The sequence below is a fragment of the Budorcas taxicolor genome, chromosome 19 (assembly GCF_023091745.1).
Source record: "Budorcas taxicolor isolate Tak-1 chromosome 19, Takin1.1, whole genome shotgun sequence".
In the NCBI taxonomy this organism is placed as follows: Eukaryota; Metazoa; Chordata; class Mammalia; order Artiodactyla; family Bovidae; genus Budorcas; species Budorcas taxicolor.
The window spans coordinates 46,001,781-46,017,296 of NC_068928.1; the positions used below are offsets into that span (position 1 = coordinate 46,001,781).

A 15,516-nucleotide genomic window follows, 5' to 3' on the forward strand; every position below is an offset into this window, starting at 1 on the left:
CCTAAAGAATGTAGAGGGAAAAAAAGTTTGTCCTTTCCTCCTCCTTGAGAATTCCAGATCCCTGTCTCCTTGGGGACCCCCGGGCTTCTTATCAACCTGCCTAGGAATTGACTCTCTCACGTGAACGCTGATCAGGCGCCCATGTGAGCCAGGTTCTGTGCTGTGTGCCATAGTGTTGTGGGACAGAGAGGCATGAATAAGGGACTTCCTTGGTGGTTCAGTTGTTAAGATTCCAAACTCCCAATGCAGGGCGACCCGGGTTCGATCCGTGGTCAGGGAACTAGATCTTGCAGGCCGCAACTAGGAGTCTTCATGCCGCGACTATGACCTGGCACAGCCAAAAAAAGAAAAAGAGAGAGAAGCATGAATAAGACAGTTTTGTCATAAACTTATCCAAGGAGAATTCACAGCACAAGGCAGAACCTGCTAGATTCCAGAAGTGAAGTGTCCTCAGTGAGTGTTATAGAGAGACTCACTGTGGACAGGGGAGCCCTGGGGGGCTTCATGGAGAAGGTGGGAAGTCAGAGAAAGGGCTGGCCCATAGAGGAGGGCAGTGGAGTGATGTGTCAGCCCAGAAGGTCAAACTGTATGGGGGAGTGGCTGCCTGACCTCTGTCCTGAGACCCCTGCTCCTCCCTTTCCGTCCCCTCCCCCACACCTCCCGGGCCACCTTCTTTCTCTCCCTCCTCTTTCTCACGTTTTCTTTTCATTTTCCACCCTCCTCCCCTGACTTTCCTGTGAACCGCTTTTGCTGGAGGGATGCCAGTCCTGTGACATTACCGCACTTTGGCTTCCTTTTAAAGCTTGACCCTGCCGGAGCCTTGGAGCCAGCCTGCTGGCGCTGGCCTGCCACTGTCCACTCCCAACCTTACTCCCGGGCTGGCCTGTGGGCCGTCTTCTCAAAGATCACTTTGTTTAGCCTCACAAAGGAAACACTATGAGACAAGGGTTTCTGAGGAGACTGAGGCCTCTGAGTGCTGCCAGGCCTCTGTGGGGTCCGCTTTTCCTTATCCAGGAGGCATGGTCAAAAGCTGGGTGTAGCGGACGCTGTGGGGGTCCCACTCTGCTGGCTGGCCCACCCATCCCCCTGCCGCTGGTACGGCTGCTGGGAATACCTCACAACTGTACCTTCTCTGGAGAATTATTTTCAGCTGATACGAGCTGGATGGCCCTCAGACCTTGGCTAGTGACTGGTGGACAAGGGCTTACACAAGGCCAGTCCCTTTGCCTCAAGGTTGCTGTGGTGCTGGTCATGCCCATCAGCCTGCCGTGGGATCAAGCTGAGGGGAGTTGTCAGGCAGGCTGTGACCACATTCCTGCCAGCTTTTTTTTGATGTGGACCATTTTTAAAGTTTTTATTGAATTTGTTACAGTATTGCCTTTTGGTTTTTTGGCCACTGGACATGTGGGATCTTAGCTCCCCAAACAGGGATTGAACCTGCTCTCCTTGCGTTGGAAGGCGATATCTTAACCACTGGACCGCCAGGGAAGTCCCCCTGTGAGCATTTGACTCCTGCCCTGTCCTGCTACCCTTCTTCCCTTCTGCATCCCCAGGAAGTCACTGGGACAAGAATTCTCACCACAAGCCATACTTATAGGGAACCCAACCTCAAAATGCAGTCTATCTTCTTTCTTCATCCTTCTACCAGCCCAGTATCTCTACTCTCTAGATCAGGGGTTCCTGATCTTCGGGATCTAAGGCTTGATGATCTCAGGTGGAGCTGATGTAATAATATTAGAAACAAGTGGAGAATAAATGTACCAGGCTTGGATCATTACAAAACCATCCTTCTACCCCAGCCTGTGGAAAAATTGTCTTCCATGAAAACATGATGTCTTCCACTTTTGACCATGGTGCTAAAAAGACTGGGGACAGCTGCTCTAGATGTATTAGGTTGGCTGAAAGTTCATTTGGGTTTTTACCATAAGATGATATGGAAAAACCCCAATGAGCTGTTTGGCCAACCCAATATTTGGCAGCTGGGGTCACTGGGGTTATGTTTCCCATCCTTCTTGGGAAACAGACACACACAGTGAAGGTGTGTCTGAGCCTTGAATGCCATTGTGGTTCCCAGAGGATTATGCTGGTATCAGTCATCCTTTAGTGGGTGATACCAGCCAGAGGGACCTATAGGGGCCAAGAGATACTAATCGGACCCCCGGGGTCACTGGGTAGCAGGGGCTGTGCCAGCTCATTGCTATTTGAGCCTGGCTGTGTACCATCGTCTCCTCCACCATCTTGGGGCCCATCTGCTCACACAATGGTTTGGTTTTCAGATCAATTCATGTTACTTCCCCCTTGCTCCCTGCCTTTCCTCTGATTAACAGTCAGATTTTTATTATTCATCCACTTCTTCCTGATTCAGAGTCCTGGAGAATGAGTCACCTTTCTACAAGATTTAGGAGCCAAGTTTTAAAGCCTTGGTAAATGAATATTAGGGAAATATAGTGTTGAGAGTTAATGCCTGCATTTAAGCAGTCTAACCCCTACCCTCACCCTATCTCTCTCTCCTCTTCCTATACTCAGGTAGGGACGCAAGTAAGTCTTTCCTAGTAAGGCTGGTGGCTCTTTGCAAACTATGATAATACAATGAAGGGCATATGTTGGTGAAGGTTTATGTGTATTTTCTAGGAATTTAACTAGAGGAGGTAAGATCTATGACAGTAGGGATCTTGCCTGTCTTGTTCACTGTTGAGTCCCCAGTGCTCAGGATGTGGTATGAGCTCAGTAAATATTTGTTGAATGAATAGATAAATAAATTGCATTAGTTGTACACCTACTGTGTATCAGATTTTATACTCATCACTATTGATGGAAAAATGAATATAATGAATATAATATTGTGCTGCCCCATCAGGGAGCTCACAATCCAGAAAGAAACAGATCAGCAAGCAAATGGGTTGAACATCAGGGTTGAAATAAAGGTATCTATAAGTACTGGGAGAATACAACTGTCCCCACAACAGTTGATTTGGCCTGGGGAGGTCAGAAAAAAGTTACAGAAGGGAAGGAACATTGGAGTTGGGCTTTAAAGGATGAGGAGGAGTTCGGTAGCGGTCTCAGGATGAAAGGGCATCTAAACAGAGGGAACAGCAGGGAGAGAAGCATGAGGCTATAACAGTGTAGAAGACAGTGAATGGCTCAGTGTGGAGGCAAAAGCGTGGTGATATGAAAAGGGTGATGAGGGGTAAAGCCCCGAATACCGTCCTGGAGGGGGGTGCCTCACTGACTGGTCTGCCCCCTTGGGCTGTGTGTTTGCAGGCCATGGCCAGTGCAGCTGTGGGGACTGCCTGTGTGACTCCGACTGGACCGGCTACTACTGCAACTGTACCACACGCACGGATACCTGCATGTCCAGCAACGGGTTGCTGTGCAGCGGGCGGGGCAAGTGCGAGTGCGGCAGCTGTGTCTGCATCCAGCCTGGCTCCTATGGGGACACCTGTGAGAAGTGTCCCACCTGCCCTGATGCCTGCACCTTTAAGAAGTGAGTGGGCAGAGACGTGAGTTGGAGAGAGTTGGGTGTCTGGGATAGGGAAGGGGGTCCCCCATACTGTGCAGGTTCTGTCCCTTACTCACCAGAGCTTTAGAGAGACAGGAGTCTGTTCTAGCAAATGACTGGCTTTCATCTTTCCATTGTAAACTTGAGGGAAAGCTGGAGATAGAGCCAGGGTGAAGGAGACAGAGTGGTACCAGCTGGACTGCAGTTGGAGAAACCTCTCTTTTAGGTGGGATCCTGAATCCCTGAGTTGGGAGGAAGGCTAAACCAGATTAACTCCTGGGGAATGTTCCAGTGCTGAGGATCTGATTTTGTGAAGGATGTGGGGCTGGCATTATGAAGGCTACTGTGTGAAACAGGAGACATTCACCACTACAAACATCATTCATCTCGGGGCAGAGGAAGCCCCATCAACCCCGGTGCATGGCCCCACTCTTTGTCTTACTACTTTAGCCTGGCTGGACTCATGGGTGTGCAACCTGCACATTTGTACAGCACCCTGTGCTTAGAAGGGCCTCACATTTTGTTTAATGCTCTGCTACCACTGTTTTGAAATTCTTCCTAATTTAAAGAAAATTTATTTATTTATTTATGGCCACACTGGGTCTTCACTGCTGCACAAGGGCTTTCTCTACTTGTGGTGAGCAGAGGCTACTCCTTAGTTGTGGCATGTGGGCTTTTCACTGCCGTGTCTTCTCTTGTTGCAGAGCTCAGGCTCTAGGGTGCACAGGCTTTAGCAGTTGCAGCAGGCGGGCTCAGTAGTTGTGGCGCAAGGACTTAGCTGCCTTGTGTTATGTGGGATCTTCCCGGACCAAGGATCGAACCTGTGTCCCCTGCATTGTCAGCAGACTCCCAACCACTGGACCACCAGGGAAGCCCCCTACTAATTTTTGAATAAGGGACTGACATTTTTGTTTTGCTCCAGGCCCCCAAATTATGAGACTTTAGGGCTCCCAGAAGTGACATAGAGTTTGCCCTCCTGTCACAGTCTTGGATGGGACATAAAGAAGTTTAATAAAGTTCCTGGAGACCTCTGCCTACCTAGCCTTACCTATCAGTCAGGAGGGCAGTCCCACCCCTGAACTGCAGATGTGAATTTCTGGTCCCCCAGGGTTGTCTTACAAATGTTTTTCTTTCTGTGTCTGTTTTCTGGTGTGTGTGGGGAGCAACTTTCTGGGTATATGGCAGGCAGAGCCAGACTGTAGCACACTTAGGGGTCTTCCTTCCCTGCCTTCACCCCTGTGTCCCCTCTCTTTTAGGGAGTGTGTGGAATGTAAGAAGTTTAACCGGGGAGCCCTCAACAAGGAAAATACCTGCAACCGTTATTGTCGTGATGAGATTGAGCCTGTGAAGGAACTTAGTAAGTTCAGCAAGCCATAGAGTTATGCACACCCACGTTCTAGATTTTTCCAGTTTAACCCCAGAAGCTATCCAACTCTCATCTGTAAAATGGAAGAGTAATTCCTACCTCAAAGGTATACTGTGCAGGCCTGATACACAGTAGTTCCTTCCTAAAAGCTAGCTTCCCTGAGAGTCTTTCTGCATGTCTGCTAATGTGTTCAGCAGTCCCCTCCCCTTTTACTTCATAGAGCCCATGGGCTCAGCAAAATCCTGCAAAGAACTTTTAAAGTATGTATAAATCTGGCAACCCTAGCTTTACTACCCCAAGGAAAGAAAGATGACGTACCCCATTTTACAGGTGAAGAAACGGAGGCACAGAGTGAAGAAGTAGTTGCCCATGATAATCTTAGTTTGGTAGGCCAGTAAGCATTTACTAAGGGGATTCCAGGTGGCTCAGCGGTAAAGAATCTGCCTGCCAATGCAGAAGAGGCAAGAGACATGGATTCGAGTCCTGGGTTGGGAAGATCCTCTAGAATAAATAGGAAACGGCAACTCACTCCAGTATTCTTGCCTGGAAAATTCCATGGACAGAGGAGCCTGGTGGGCTTCAGTCCATGGGGCTGCAAAGAGTGGGACACGACTGAACGACTGAACACACAAATTTACCTCAGCATGTTAAGCAAGGTCCAGCATACAGGTCTGCAGATACAGAGGGAAACCTTCACCTTTATGGATTTGGAGCCAGAATTATTAGCCTGAAGTCCTTTTGGCTCTTGGGAGCCCTTCCTGGCATAAGACAGAAATACAGTGAGGAACAAACTTGCCTGCAGTTATTCTGGTTTGTGCTTCATCTTGATTTAAAAGGAGTTGCTCTTTGCTGCTGCCACATATCTGATGTAGTTATCTAGGTCAGTTAGACAGTGGGCGATGCTGAGAGATAGGGATCTCACATGAAGGAAGGAACACCTGTTCAGGGGGAGCCATAGGAAGACACAGCTAGCCAGCCAGCTTCAGGGTGGGGGTGCTTTGGGAAAGAGTCAGATTTCTAGATCCTTTGGCTAATGTCTGAAGTGGATCTGGAGTAATAGTGATTTGGGAGTTGAATTTGAAAAGGCAGTTTTTCCTCTGGAGGAGACCAGGCTTGCTATGATTAGCTTAGATGGAAGAGGCTGCTGATAGGAGAGATTTTTATCATCTAGACTAGATGAGTATCACAAGTTAGTCGATAAATACCCCCATCCTCCAGCATGATAATCATAAAAATAAATGCTTCTTTGTATGGAATTGTATAACATACAAATGACAAAAGTATCTTTTTGTGCACATTATCTTATTCTTCTCCCAATAACCTAGTAAAGTAGAACTTAGTCCTATTGTTAACCTCATTTTTGAGGATAAGAAAATTGAATCTCAAGAAAGTTGTCACTTTCACAAAGCAAGTTAGTGGTGAGTTAAGGTTGGAACTAAATCCTGAAATCCTTACTCTTTGCATTGTCCTGTAATACCACTGGTTTACTGAAGGCTCTGTAGGATGTGGTTTGAGACTCATGTCCTAGTCCTGCTCCATCACTTGTTTGCTGTGTGACCTTGGTACACTTGCTTAATCTCATCATGTATCAGATTTATCCATCTGCTAAAGCTGGTGGAGGGCATTGCGAAGCTGGTGGAGGCTCTAGCGCAGTTGGTGGAGGGTAACCCATAGTATCACAGTCAGAATAACAGGTTTTAGAATTGGAAGGGATGAAGCCAACAAGACATGATGAGATTAAGCAAGTGTACCAAGGTCACACAGCAAACAAGTGATGGAGCAGGACTAGGACATGAGTCTCAAACCACATCCTACAGAGCCTTCGGTAAACCAGTGGTATTACAGGACAATGCAAAGAGTAAGGATTTCAGGATTTAGTTCAGAGAACTAAATTCAGAGAAAATTCAGAGAAAAAGAGATGGCTCTGGGGAGGAACACTGGATAGAAAGCAGAAACAGAAGAAATCTAAGGCTTGAGTAAGCAAACTATTGGGAATCATTGAGCAAACAGAGAGAGGAAAGAGAGGAAAGGGAACACCCACTGTGTGTTAGGTGGTTTATGCTGTTTGATTCTCAACCATCCTTGTGAGTGAAGGCATCTTTTCTGCTATAGAAGAAGAAAGAGATTCGATGAGGTCAGGTAACTTACCCAAGATCACACAGCTGGGAGGTGATAGAGCCAGGCTTTGAATCAGACTGTAATACTGTTACGTCATATCCCTTCCAGAGGAAGGAATAAGAACCAAAAAGTACTTTGTGAGGGACAAAGTACTAATATAGCAGTGAGAGTCATCTAGAAGCAATTGCCAGGCACGACAGCCATCTCTGAGCATACTGCCTAATGTCAGACATAGGGTTTCCTGTCACATGCTTTCCCAGAAGTCTCAGGACTGGATTTGGGGTGGCTCTGTCTTTCAGGGATTGACCTGTTTTTCATTCTCCCATCTTGCCTCCTCTCCCAGAGGACACTGGCAAGGATGCTGTGAATTGTACCTACAAGAATGAGGATGACTGTGTCGTCAGATTCCAGTATTATGAAGACTCCAGTGGAAAGTCCATTTTGTATGTGGTGGAAGAGCCAGGTGAGTGAACCCCGAGGGTCCCGACCCTTCCCCAAGGGAGAGTGAGACCAATAGTAGACAGTTAGTTCCATCCATCACTCCTCTTAAAAAGAACATCTGGGTGAAACCTGATGTTACAAGTGATAGATCAGGGCTTGTCATCTCTCAGTGTGGGGTACATAAATAAAGACATTAGCAAGAAGATGACCTGCTAATTGAGGAGATAGAAGAATAAGAAGGTGGGTAAGGAGAGGAAGAGGGTAGGTGTGGAGCTCATCAAGGAACAGATGATAGCCTGGTGTTTTTTTAGGTGACGTAAAGAAGAAGTAAGAAATTTAAATTCTAGCACTTTTAAGCACATGGCATCTGCTCTACTAAGAGTTAAATGGTTGCCAGGAACAACCTGCTTGGGGCTTCAGAGGAAGGCCTGAGGTTTGAGGTCTTCACCTTACTAGCTTTGCCATTTGATGTGGTGAAGGATTTGAGGCTGCCTCCAACACTGAAAAGTTAATGCTTGCTCTCAGGACCCTCTGGAGGCAGGAGAGCCCATTGTATCATACACACACCCACCACAGGTCTGTCACCATCCAGTGCAGTAGATTTGCTTGTTTCCCCTTATTTTCTTTATCTCCTTTCTTTCCCTTAAACAACAGATGAAGGTGTGAATCATTAGACTTTTTTTTTCCCACCACATCACTCAGCATGTGTGATCTTAATTCCCTGACCAGGGATTGAACTTGCACCCCCTGCACTGGAAGGTGGAATCTTAACCATTGGACTGCTGGAAAAGCCCCAATCATTAGACAGTGTTTTTGAGTACTTATTATACATCAGGCATGGGCTAGGTGCTGGGGATGTAATAGTAAATAAGGCAGGTGTGGTACTCACAGGCCATGGATGAGAGAGGCATGTAAAGCACTCGTGACACTGCAGGGGGATAAGGGCTATGGTATGGTGGGCATGGGGGATGGGAGGGGTGGGCCAGAACTCTCTGGAATGAAGGAACAATCTCTGAAGGCAGAGGCTAAATCAGTTGGTCACTTGACATTCTTTACAGCTGTAGGAGTTTCTTCAAATCTTTCTTTAGACCAGGGGCCAGCAAACTGTTTCTGTAAAGGGCCAGATGTTACATATTTCAGGGTTTGTGAACCAGATGGTCTCTGCAGTGACTGCTCAACTCTGACACAGTAGCAAGAAGGCAGCCGTAGACTATATGCAAATGAAGGCATCTGAGTGTGTTTACCAAAACAGGTGGCCAGCCACATTTGGCTCACTGGGCTGTTTGCTGGTCCCTGCTTGAGAGCAGTGGTTCTTGAACTTTTGTATGTTCCCTTGTTAAAAAATCCAGAGTTCTGAACCCTGTCTTACTTCTACAAGCCAGTGCCTCTCTGTTCATTGTTAGTGTTCCTGGTAATTGCGATATATTCTCCAATGTTTTAGACATACCACTTCCCAGGTGAGCCATCTCAGACCTCCTCCAGCATCCATTCTGATGATTAGATTTGGTACACATCTTTGATTTTCAGAGCAGCTGTGCTTCCCCACCCCACCGCTTTTTTTCTTAAGTTTTTTTTTTTTTTTGGTATGGACCATTTTGAAAGTCTATTGAATTTTCTTCAATATTACTTATATTTTATGTTTTGTTTTTTTAGCTACAAGGCATGTGGGATCTTGGCTTCCCGACCAGGCATTGAACTTGCATCCCCTGCATCGGGTCACTGTGCTTCCCTTTAGATCGGCTAAGTTGTTATATTGCTTCTTTAGGGAATTCCCTGGTGGTCCAGTGATTAAAACTCTGTGCTTCTATTTCCAGGGGCCCAGGTTTGGTCCCTGGTTGGGGAACTAAGATCCCACAAACCTCAAGGAAAACAATTGCTTCTTTAATCTATATGTTCCTTGAACACAGAAATTGTGTCTGTCTTATCTATTGTTATAATATCTCTATACCTGGCTCAGTTATTTACAGAGAAGATACGTCATACACAGTTTTTGAATGAATGCATAGGATGGATTATGCCCAGGGGACAGGCAGACTCATATACATCTTAATATCTGTTGGGAGAATTTTGGCTGCTTAAAGACAGGAGCGGTTGAAAGTGGGGAAAGGGCTGCGTCTATGTCACTGGGGGTGTTGTCCTCCCCGTGGGTGGAGGAGAGCATGGAGTCCCCATTTGTGATATTGTTTATCTGTCTCTCCAGGGCTCTCATCCTTTATAAGGGAGAAGACAGGTAAAGAAAGGGTATCACCTTAGTTTTATTTTGTGACTCAAGGGAACACTGACAGGGGGAAGTGGAGAGGAAAGAATCTGGGTATGTACTGGGTTGGCCAAAAAATTCATTCAGGATTTCCCATAGGACGGTATGGAAAAATCCGAATGAACTTTTTGGCCAACCCACTACCTCTGGGGAAGCAGATGTAGGTTAGTTTCAGCATGACTGCCTCGTACTTTCTCATCCACCTGTGTTAACAGGTTAAATGGATTTTTCCACACCCACCCTATCTGTACTTGTGTCCCTTCTCATCTCAAAAATGCATGTGTTCTTGCTTTGGGGTTTAACATTACCTCATCTCTTTGCTATAACAATCTGGCTGGTGCTCCTGCTGTAGCATGCACAAAAATCATTTGACCTGGTATTCTGAGACTGAAAACTATTGCCTGGAGTCCTGGGAAACAAAGATGGTGATAACTGGGATGGTGACACATCACTGGTTAACAGAGTGGAGGGTAACTTTTTACAGCCTTACTGCCAGTATAGCCCTTCTTCCACATTAGGAGACAGGTCCCCACACCTACATTTCTTAGCCTGTGGCCTTGAATTCCAAATTCTGCCTCTCCTCTCATCCTGGCCTCCAATCATTTTCAGGGGCTCTGGTTTTGAGTAAAAGGTACCATCTGGGGCCCGCAGTCTAGGAGGAGATTATTCTCATTTGCTTCCCTAACTCTTGCCCTTGCAGATGTTCTCTTTGAAGGGCTGAGCCACTACGGGGCCATGAAGAGGGCACCACTAGAGTTTGACATTAGCCAAGTGGTCAGGGAATGATCTTTGAGCTGGGCCCTCATCGCTTCCAGATAGGGTTGTCTGATAAAATACAGTATGTCTGCCACTGGACATTTAGGCTGTTCCCATGTCCTTGCTATTGAAAATAGTGTTGCAGTGAGCACTGGGGGACATGTGTCCTTTTGAATTACAGTTTTGTCAGGGAGAAGATATGGTTCATATGTACAATGGAATATTACTCAGCCACAAAAAAGGAATGAAATTGGGTCATTTGTAGAGATATGGATGGATCTAGAGTCTGTCAGACAGAGTGAAGAAAGTCAGAAAGAGAAAAACAAATATTGTATATGAACACAGATATGTAGAATCTAGAAAAGTGGTCCAGATGAACCTATTTCCAGGACGGGAATAGAGACACAGAGACTGGGCATGTGGACATGAGGGGGGAGGGGAGGGTGAGACGAGTTGGGAGACTAGGATTGACATATTAATATATACACGACTAGGCTTGAAATAGATAGCTAGTAGGAAGCTGCTGTATAGCACAGGGAACTCAGCTTGGTGCTCTGCGATGACCTAGAGGGTTGAGATGTGGGTTGTGTGGAAGGGAGGGCCAAGAGGGAGGGGATATATGTATACATAGAGTTGATTTCACTTTGTTGTACAGCAGAAACTAACACAACTTTGTAAAGTAATTATACTTCAATAAAAAAGTACAATATGTCCTATGCAAGATGTGGTACATACTTAAAAAGTTATTTGTTATTTATCGGAAATTCTAATTTAACTGGACTTCCTGTACTTTTGTTTGTCGATTCTGCTAACCCTCCCCAGTCGTCCCTGCCTTTAGGTCATCATCCATCATGGGTCATCACTGTGGCTGGGAAGGCATTTCAGAGACCACCTGGTCTTGTATCTGTTTCCAGGAAACCTGCCATCCACCCCTTTTAGGACAGATAGTTAACAGGTTTAATCTTTCCCCTGAAGATTTGGCTTTGTACCTGTGCTGGCCATACTGACATGTAAAATTGAAGTGATTCCACTTTGAAGTTTGAGGGTCAGCCCTACCTCAGTCTTCCAGAGAATTCATAACTGCTTTTCCCAGAAGAACTGGGACCCTTCATCCCTGGGAACTCAGACGTTGGGATCTCATAGCCTCTTTCCAGACATTCCTTTAATTATAGACAGGTTGTAATTTGGTGGGATAGGAAATAGCCAGCTTGGGTTGTGGTGGTGGTTGTTTTTGGGTCATGTGTGGTGAGCATAGTGTGTATGTTTAGAGAAGAAGGTGGGAGACAGTGTGGAAAGTAGGTGTGACATCTCTTTAGACCCATCAATACTCAGATATACAAACACCTAATTATATAACACCCGAGAAGTTACTGGAGTGAGGTCACTCATCAGACGTCTGTGGTTTATGGGAAATGGAGCTGTTCAGAGCATACTCAACTTGGCCCTCAGAGGGCTGACGTCGTACCTCTGTTTATGTTGGTTGTTGACTGGGGTTGAACAGGAAGTTGGTTCTCAACAGGGTGAGGATTTTAGATGACTAAATATTTTGGGAAGAAACCCAAAATATTGTCTTGGTTGGCAGACCTCCTAGTTTCAAAGTATGTTAAAAAGGTCATTAGGTTCCCAGCCCTCGGGGGGTTGTAAATATCTGAACTAGGGTAACTAACTCAGATACCCAGCTCAAACTTGAGGAGCTGGGTAAATAAATTAGGGAAAATAGCCTCGGATAACAGGGATACCAGTAATAACGGTAGCTGATATTTATTGAGCTCTGACTCTGTGCCAGGCACTGTTCTGAGTTCCTTAAATATATTTAACTTAATTATTCCTTTTTTAAGATTAAGAAAATTTTTGTTTTATTTATTTTGGCTACACTGGGCAGGGCTTCATTGCCATGCATGGGCTTTCTCCAGCTGCGGTGATTGGGGGCTACTCCCCAGTTGCAGGGTTCGGGCTTCTCACTGTGGAGGCTTCTTGCTGAGCACTGGCTCTGGGCATGCAGGCTCGGTAGTTGTGGTGCGTGCACTTTTTAGTTGCCCACGCATGTGGAATCTTCCTGGACTCGGGATCGAACTCGTGTTGCCTGCATTGGCAAGTGTATTCTTATCCACTGTACCACCAGAGAAGTCCTTAATTATTCCTTAACTATTACTCATAATACATTTTTGAAATCAGGGCTATTACTGTTAGAGATGGAGAAACGGAAAACAGACACCCAGAAAGTTGATATCATTTATTAAAGATCACATAGCCAGGATTTACTCCCCGGCAGTCTGGCTCCAGAGTCCATAGGGGCACAGACTTGGTGACAAGTCACACTTCGCCTCTGTTTAAAGCAGAAAAGAAAGAGTGGTGAGGAGTCTGGCAAACTAAAAAAAATGTGTTCCGACTAAAAGTGGCAGCTACTCCTCAGCCCTAGCTGTTTGAAACCCTATAAAAGTCTAAGTTCAGTGTTTCTAGATCTTTTGACTTTTTTTTTTTTCTGAAGAGAAGAAGAATCTGAAATTTTAGGGGGAGAATTTCCTGGATTAATGTTGCCAGCAAAATCAAACGTTTTCTTTATTTGGCTGCACCAGGTCTTCACTGCAACGTGTGGGATCTTTAGCTGTGGCTTGTGAACTCCTAGTTGCAGCATGTGGGATCTAGTTCCCTGGCTGGGAATTGAACCTGGGCTCCTGCATTGGGAGCTTGGAGCCTTAACCACCATTGAACCACCAGGAAACTCCCCAAATCGAATTTTTAATGAATATTTGTGTGAACTCTCACCAAGACTCTGCTTGTGGATGACCAGCTAATGACCTTTGATTTAAACCACTCAGGATAGAGGATTACTGCTCTAAGGATTTTACCCCCTCCTTTTAAAAATTAATAGGCTTATTTTGTAAGTTCTGTTTCCTTTGGAGAACGCTCCAGTTCTATATTCCTTTGTCGAGAAGATCTCATTTGTAACCAATTCACATGATTCCTGCTCCATTCCCAACCACCCTGCTCTCTGCGCTCTCTCCTGATAGAGTGTCCCAAGGGCCCTGACATCCTGGTGGTCTTGCTATCCGTGATGGGGGCCATTCTGCTCATCGGCCTTGCGACTCTGCTCATCTGGAAGCTCCTCATCACCATCCATGACCGGAAGGAGTTTGCTAAATTTGAAGAAGAGAGAGCCAGAGCCAAATGGGACACTGTAAGAGGCCGGGCTGGGCATTTTCTTAAGTTGTTGGTTCAAGAGTCTGAAGTGGAAGTAGTAGATGCTTATGTAGGGAAGGCCAGGTTCAGCCAGCACCGTAGTTTCCCAGTTAGCCTTTTTCTGGAAGTTGGGAGATGGACTAACTCTCCTATTGTCATTATGCTTCCTGGAAACCATCTGATTCTTTCTCTATGACATCAGTGAGCACCAGCTGAGCACAGATAGGGCTCAGCTCTGCCCTGGAAGCAGGGAAAAGAAAACTTACTCTCCAAGTGAGTAAGATAAGAAAGACTTGAGAATCCTACATTGAGGACATATAGTAATCCACTAGATACTGATGAAGTCCAAAGCATTCAACAGAAACAGAAACAAATGATAACAGCTACCGTTTGCTGTTAGCTGAAGATTTACCATGTACCAGGAACTGTCCTAAATGCTTTTTATGCATTAACTTATTTGCTTCCTGTAACAGCCCTATGTGATAGATAACATTATTATCTCCATTTTATAGATAAAGAAACTGAATATAGAGAAATTAGCAGCTTCCTTGATTATGGGAGGGAACTAGGTTATGATAGGAATTACTTTTTGTATCAGCCTCTTAAAAGAATGCTCCCTGCAGTTTGCCCTGATTGAATTTAATCAAACAAGCTTTTAATTGAGAAACTTTTATATACCTAAGCCTCCTCTCCTCTGGCTCATGTTCCACATTTTAACTTTTTCCTGGATTTCCAAGTGAATGACTTCATTGAATATCCGAGGTTAGGTTGAAAGTTTGTTCCCATCTGATGGTGACCTCAGGCCTTTGAACTCAAGGATTCCAAGAAATTGAGATGTTTCTGTTCAGACAGTGTAGAAATCCTGACCCTCTGAGGCACATGAGAATGTGTTGTGTTTCTTGAGGCTACCTACCACTAAGGACTATTAGACCTAATGGGATTTGTCACTTTGTTTTAGAAAATAGTTTGGGAACCCTAGTGAGGGTCTCTTTCCTGATGTGACAGTTTGTGGGCAAGGCTTGAGGGATAAGATGAGAACAGATTAAGAATCCTTTGAGCAAAATGGACCTCTGTATTCCAATCATCACCTGCTACATCTGTCTTCTCTGCCTGCACCCCCTATCACAGTCACAACAAAGAAAAAAGGGGGGCAAAAGGGAGAAAGAGAGTTCAGAAGAGAAGGAGGAAATAGATATTGGCTAAAAGCTAATCTTGAAGGGTTTGGGGATCCCCAAGAGTGATGGGCTGAATTTAACCCCTCAGGAATGGTGGAAGGATGGCATGCCATTTTCTCTCTCCTCTTATTTCCTACCCATTCCCTCTGTAAGAGCAAATGTATGAGTATTACAGGCATCACATTGTTCATCGATGGTATATCAGAGAAGAGTGTTGTGGGTAAACTTCTCAGATAACAAGTAAACCCCCAGGATAGACAAGAATTGAGGAATTTGCTGTAAGACATGTTTCTGTTCTCTCTGCAGGCCAACAACCCACTGTATAAAGAGGCCACGTCCACCTTCACCAACATCACCTACCGGGGCACTTAATGAGCAGTCATCCCAGGATTGCTCTTGGACTGTCCCAGGATTGTGGACGTCTCTGCTCTCATGTTTACAGGGGGCAATACCTGTGGGGCGGGATTGAGGGCTTGGAGTGGGGTGGGTTGGAAGAAAGTGGGTCTGTGTGTGTGTGTGTGTGTGTGTGTGTGAGTGTGATACGTGTAGGGGAGTATATAATTTAAAACTTGTGTCCCAGATGAGCAAAGCTCCTCAGTCTTTGTCCTCAGAAGGCCTCCTTCCTTCAGGGAGTTTTCCTGCTTAACCTGAGGGTGACCTACATTGCTGAGCAGGTGTTCTTTATTACCTCAGTGGGAAGCCAACTTTCCTTCTCAGGACAGTC

At 45.6% G+C, this 15,516-nt stretch overlaps 1 protein-coding gene across 1 annotated transcript in view; it reads left to right on the forward strand.

Moving 5' to 3' along the window:
• ITGB3 (integrin subunit beta 3) overlaps positions 1-15,212 on the forward strand; it is a 58,837-nt gene extending 43,625 nt beyond the window's left edge. The window contains exons 11-15 of the mRNA XM_052657862.1: positions 3,262-3,484; positions 4,756-4,856; positions 7,327-7,446; positions 13,449-13,615; positions 15,099-15,212. Of these exons, the coding sequence (XP_052513822.1) occupies positions 3,262-3,484; positions 4,756-4,856; positions 7,327-7,446; positions 13,449-13,615; positions 15,099-15,164 (677 nt within the window). The 3' untranslated portion in view covers positions 15,165-15,212. The remainder of the gene's footprint in view (positions 1-3,261; positions 3,485-4,755; positions 4,857-7,326; positions 7,447-13,448; positions 13,616-15,098) is intronic.
• The last annotated feature ends 304 nt before the right edge of the window (positions 15,213-15,516 follow it).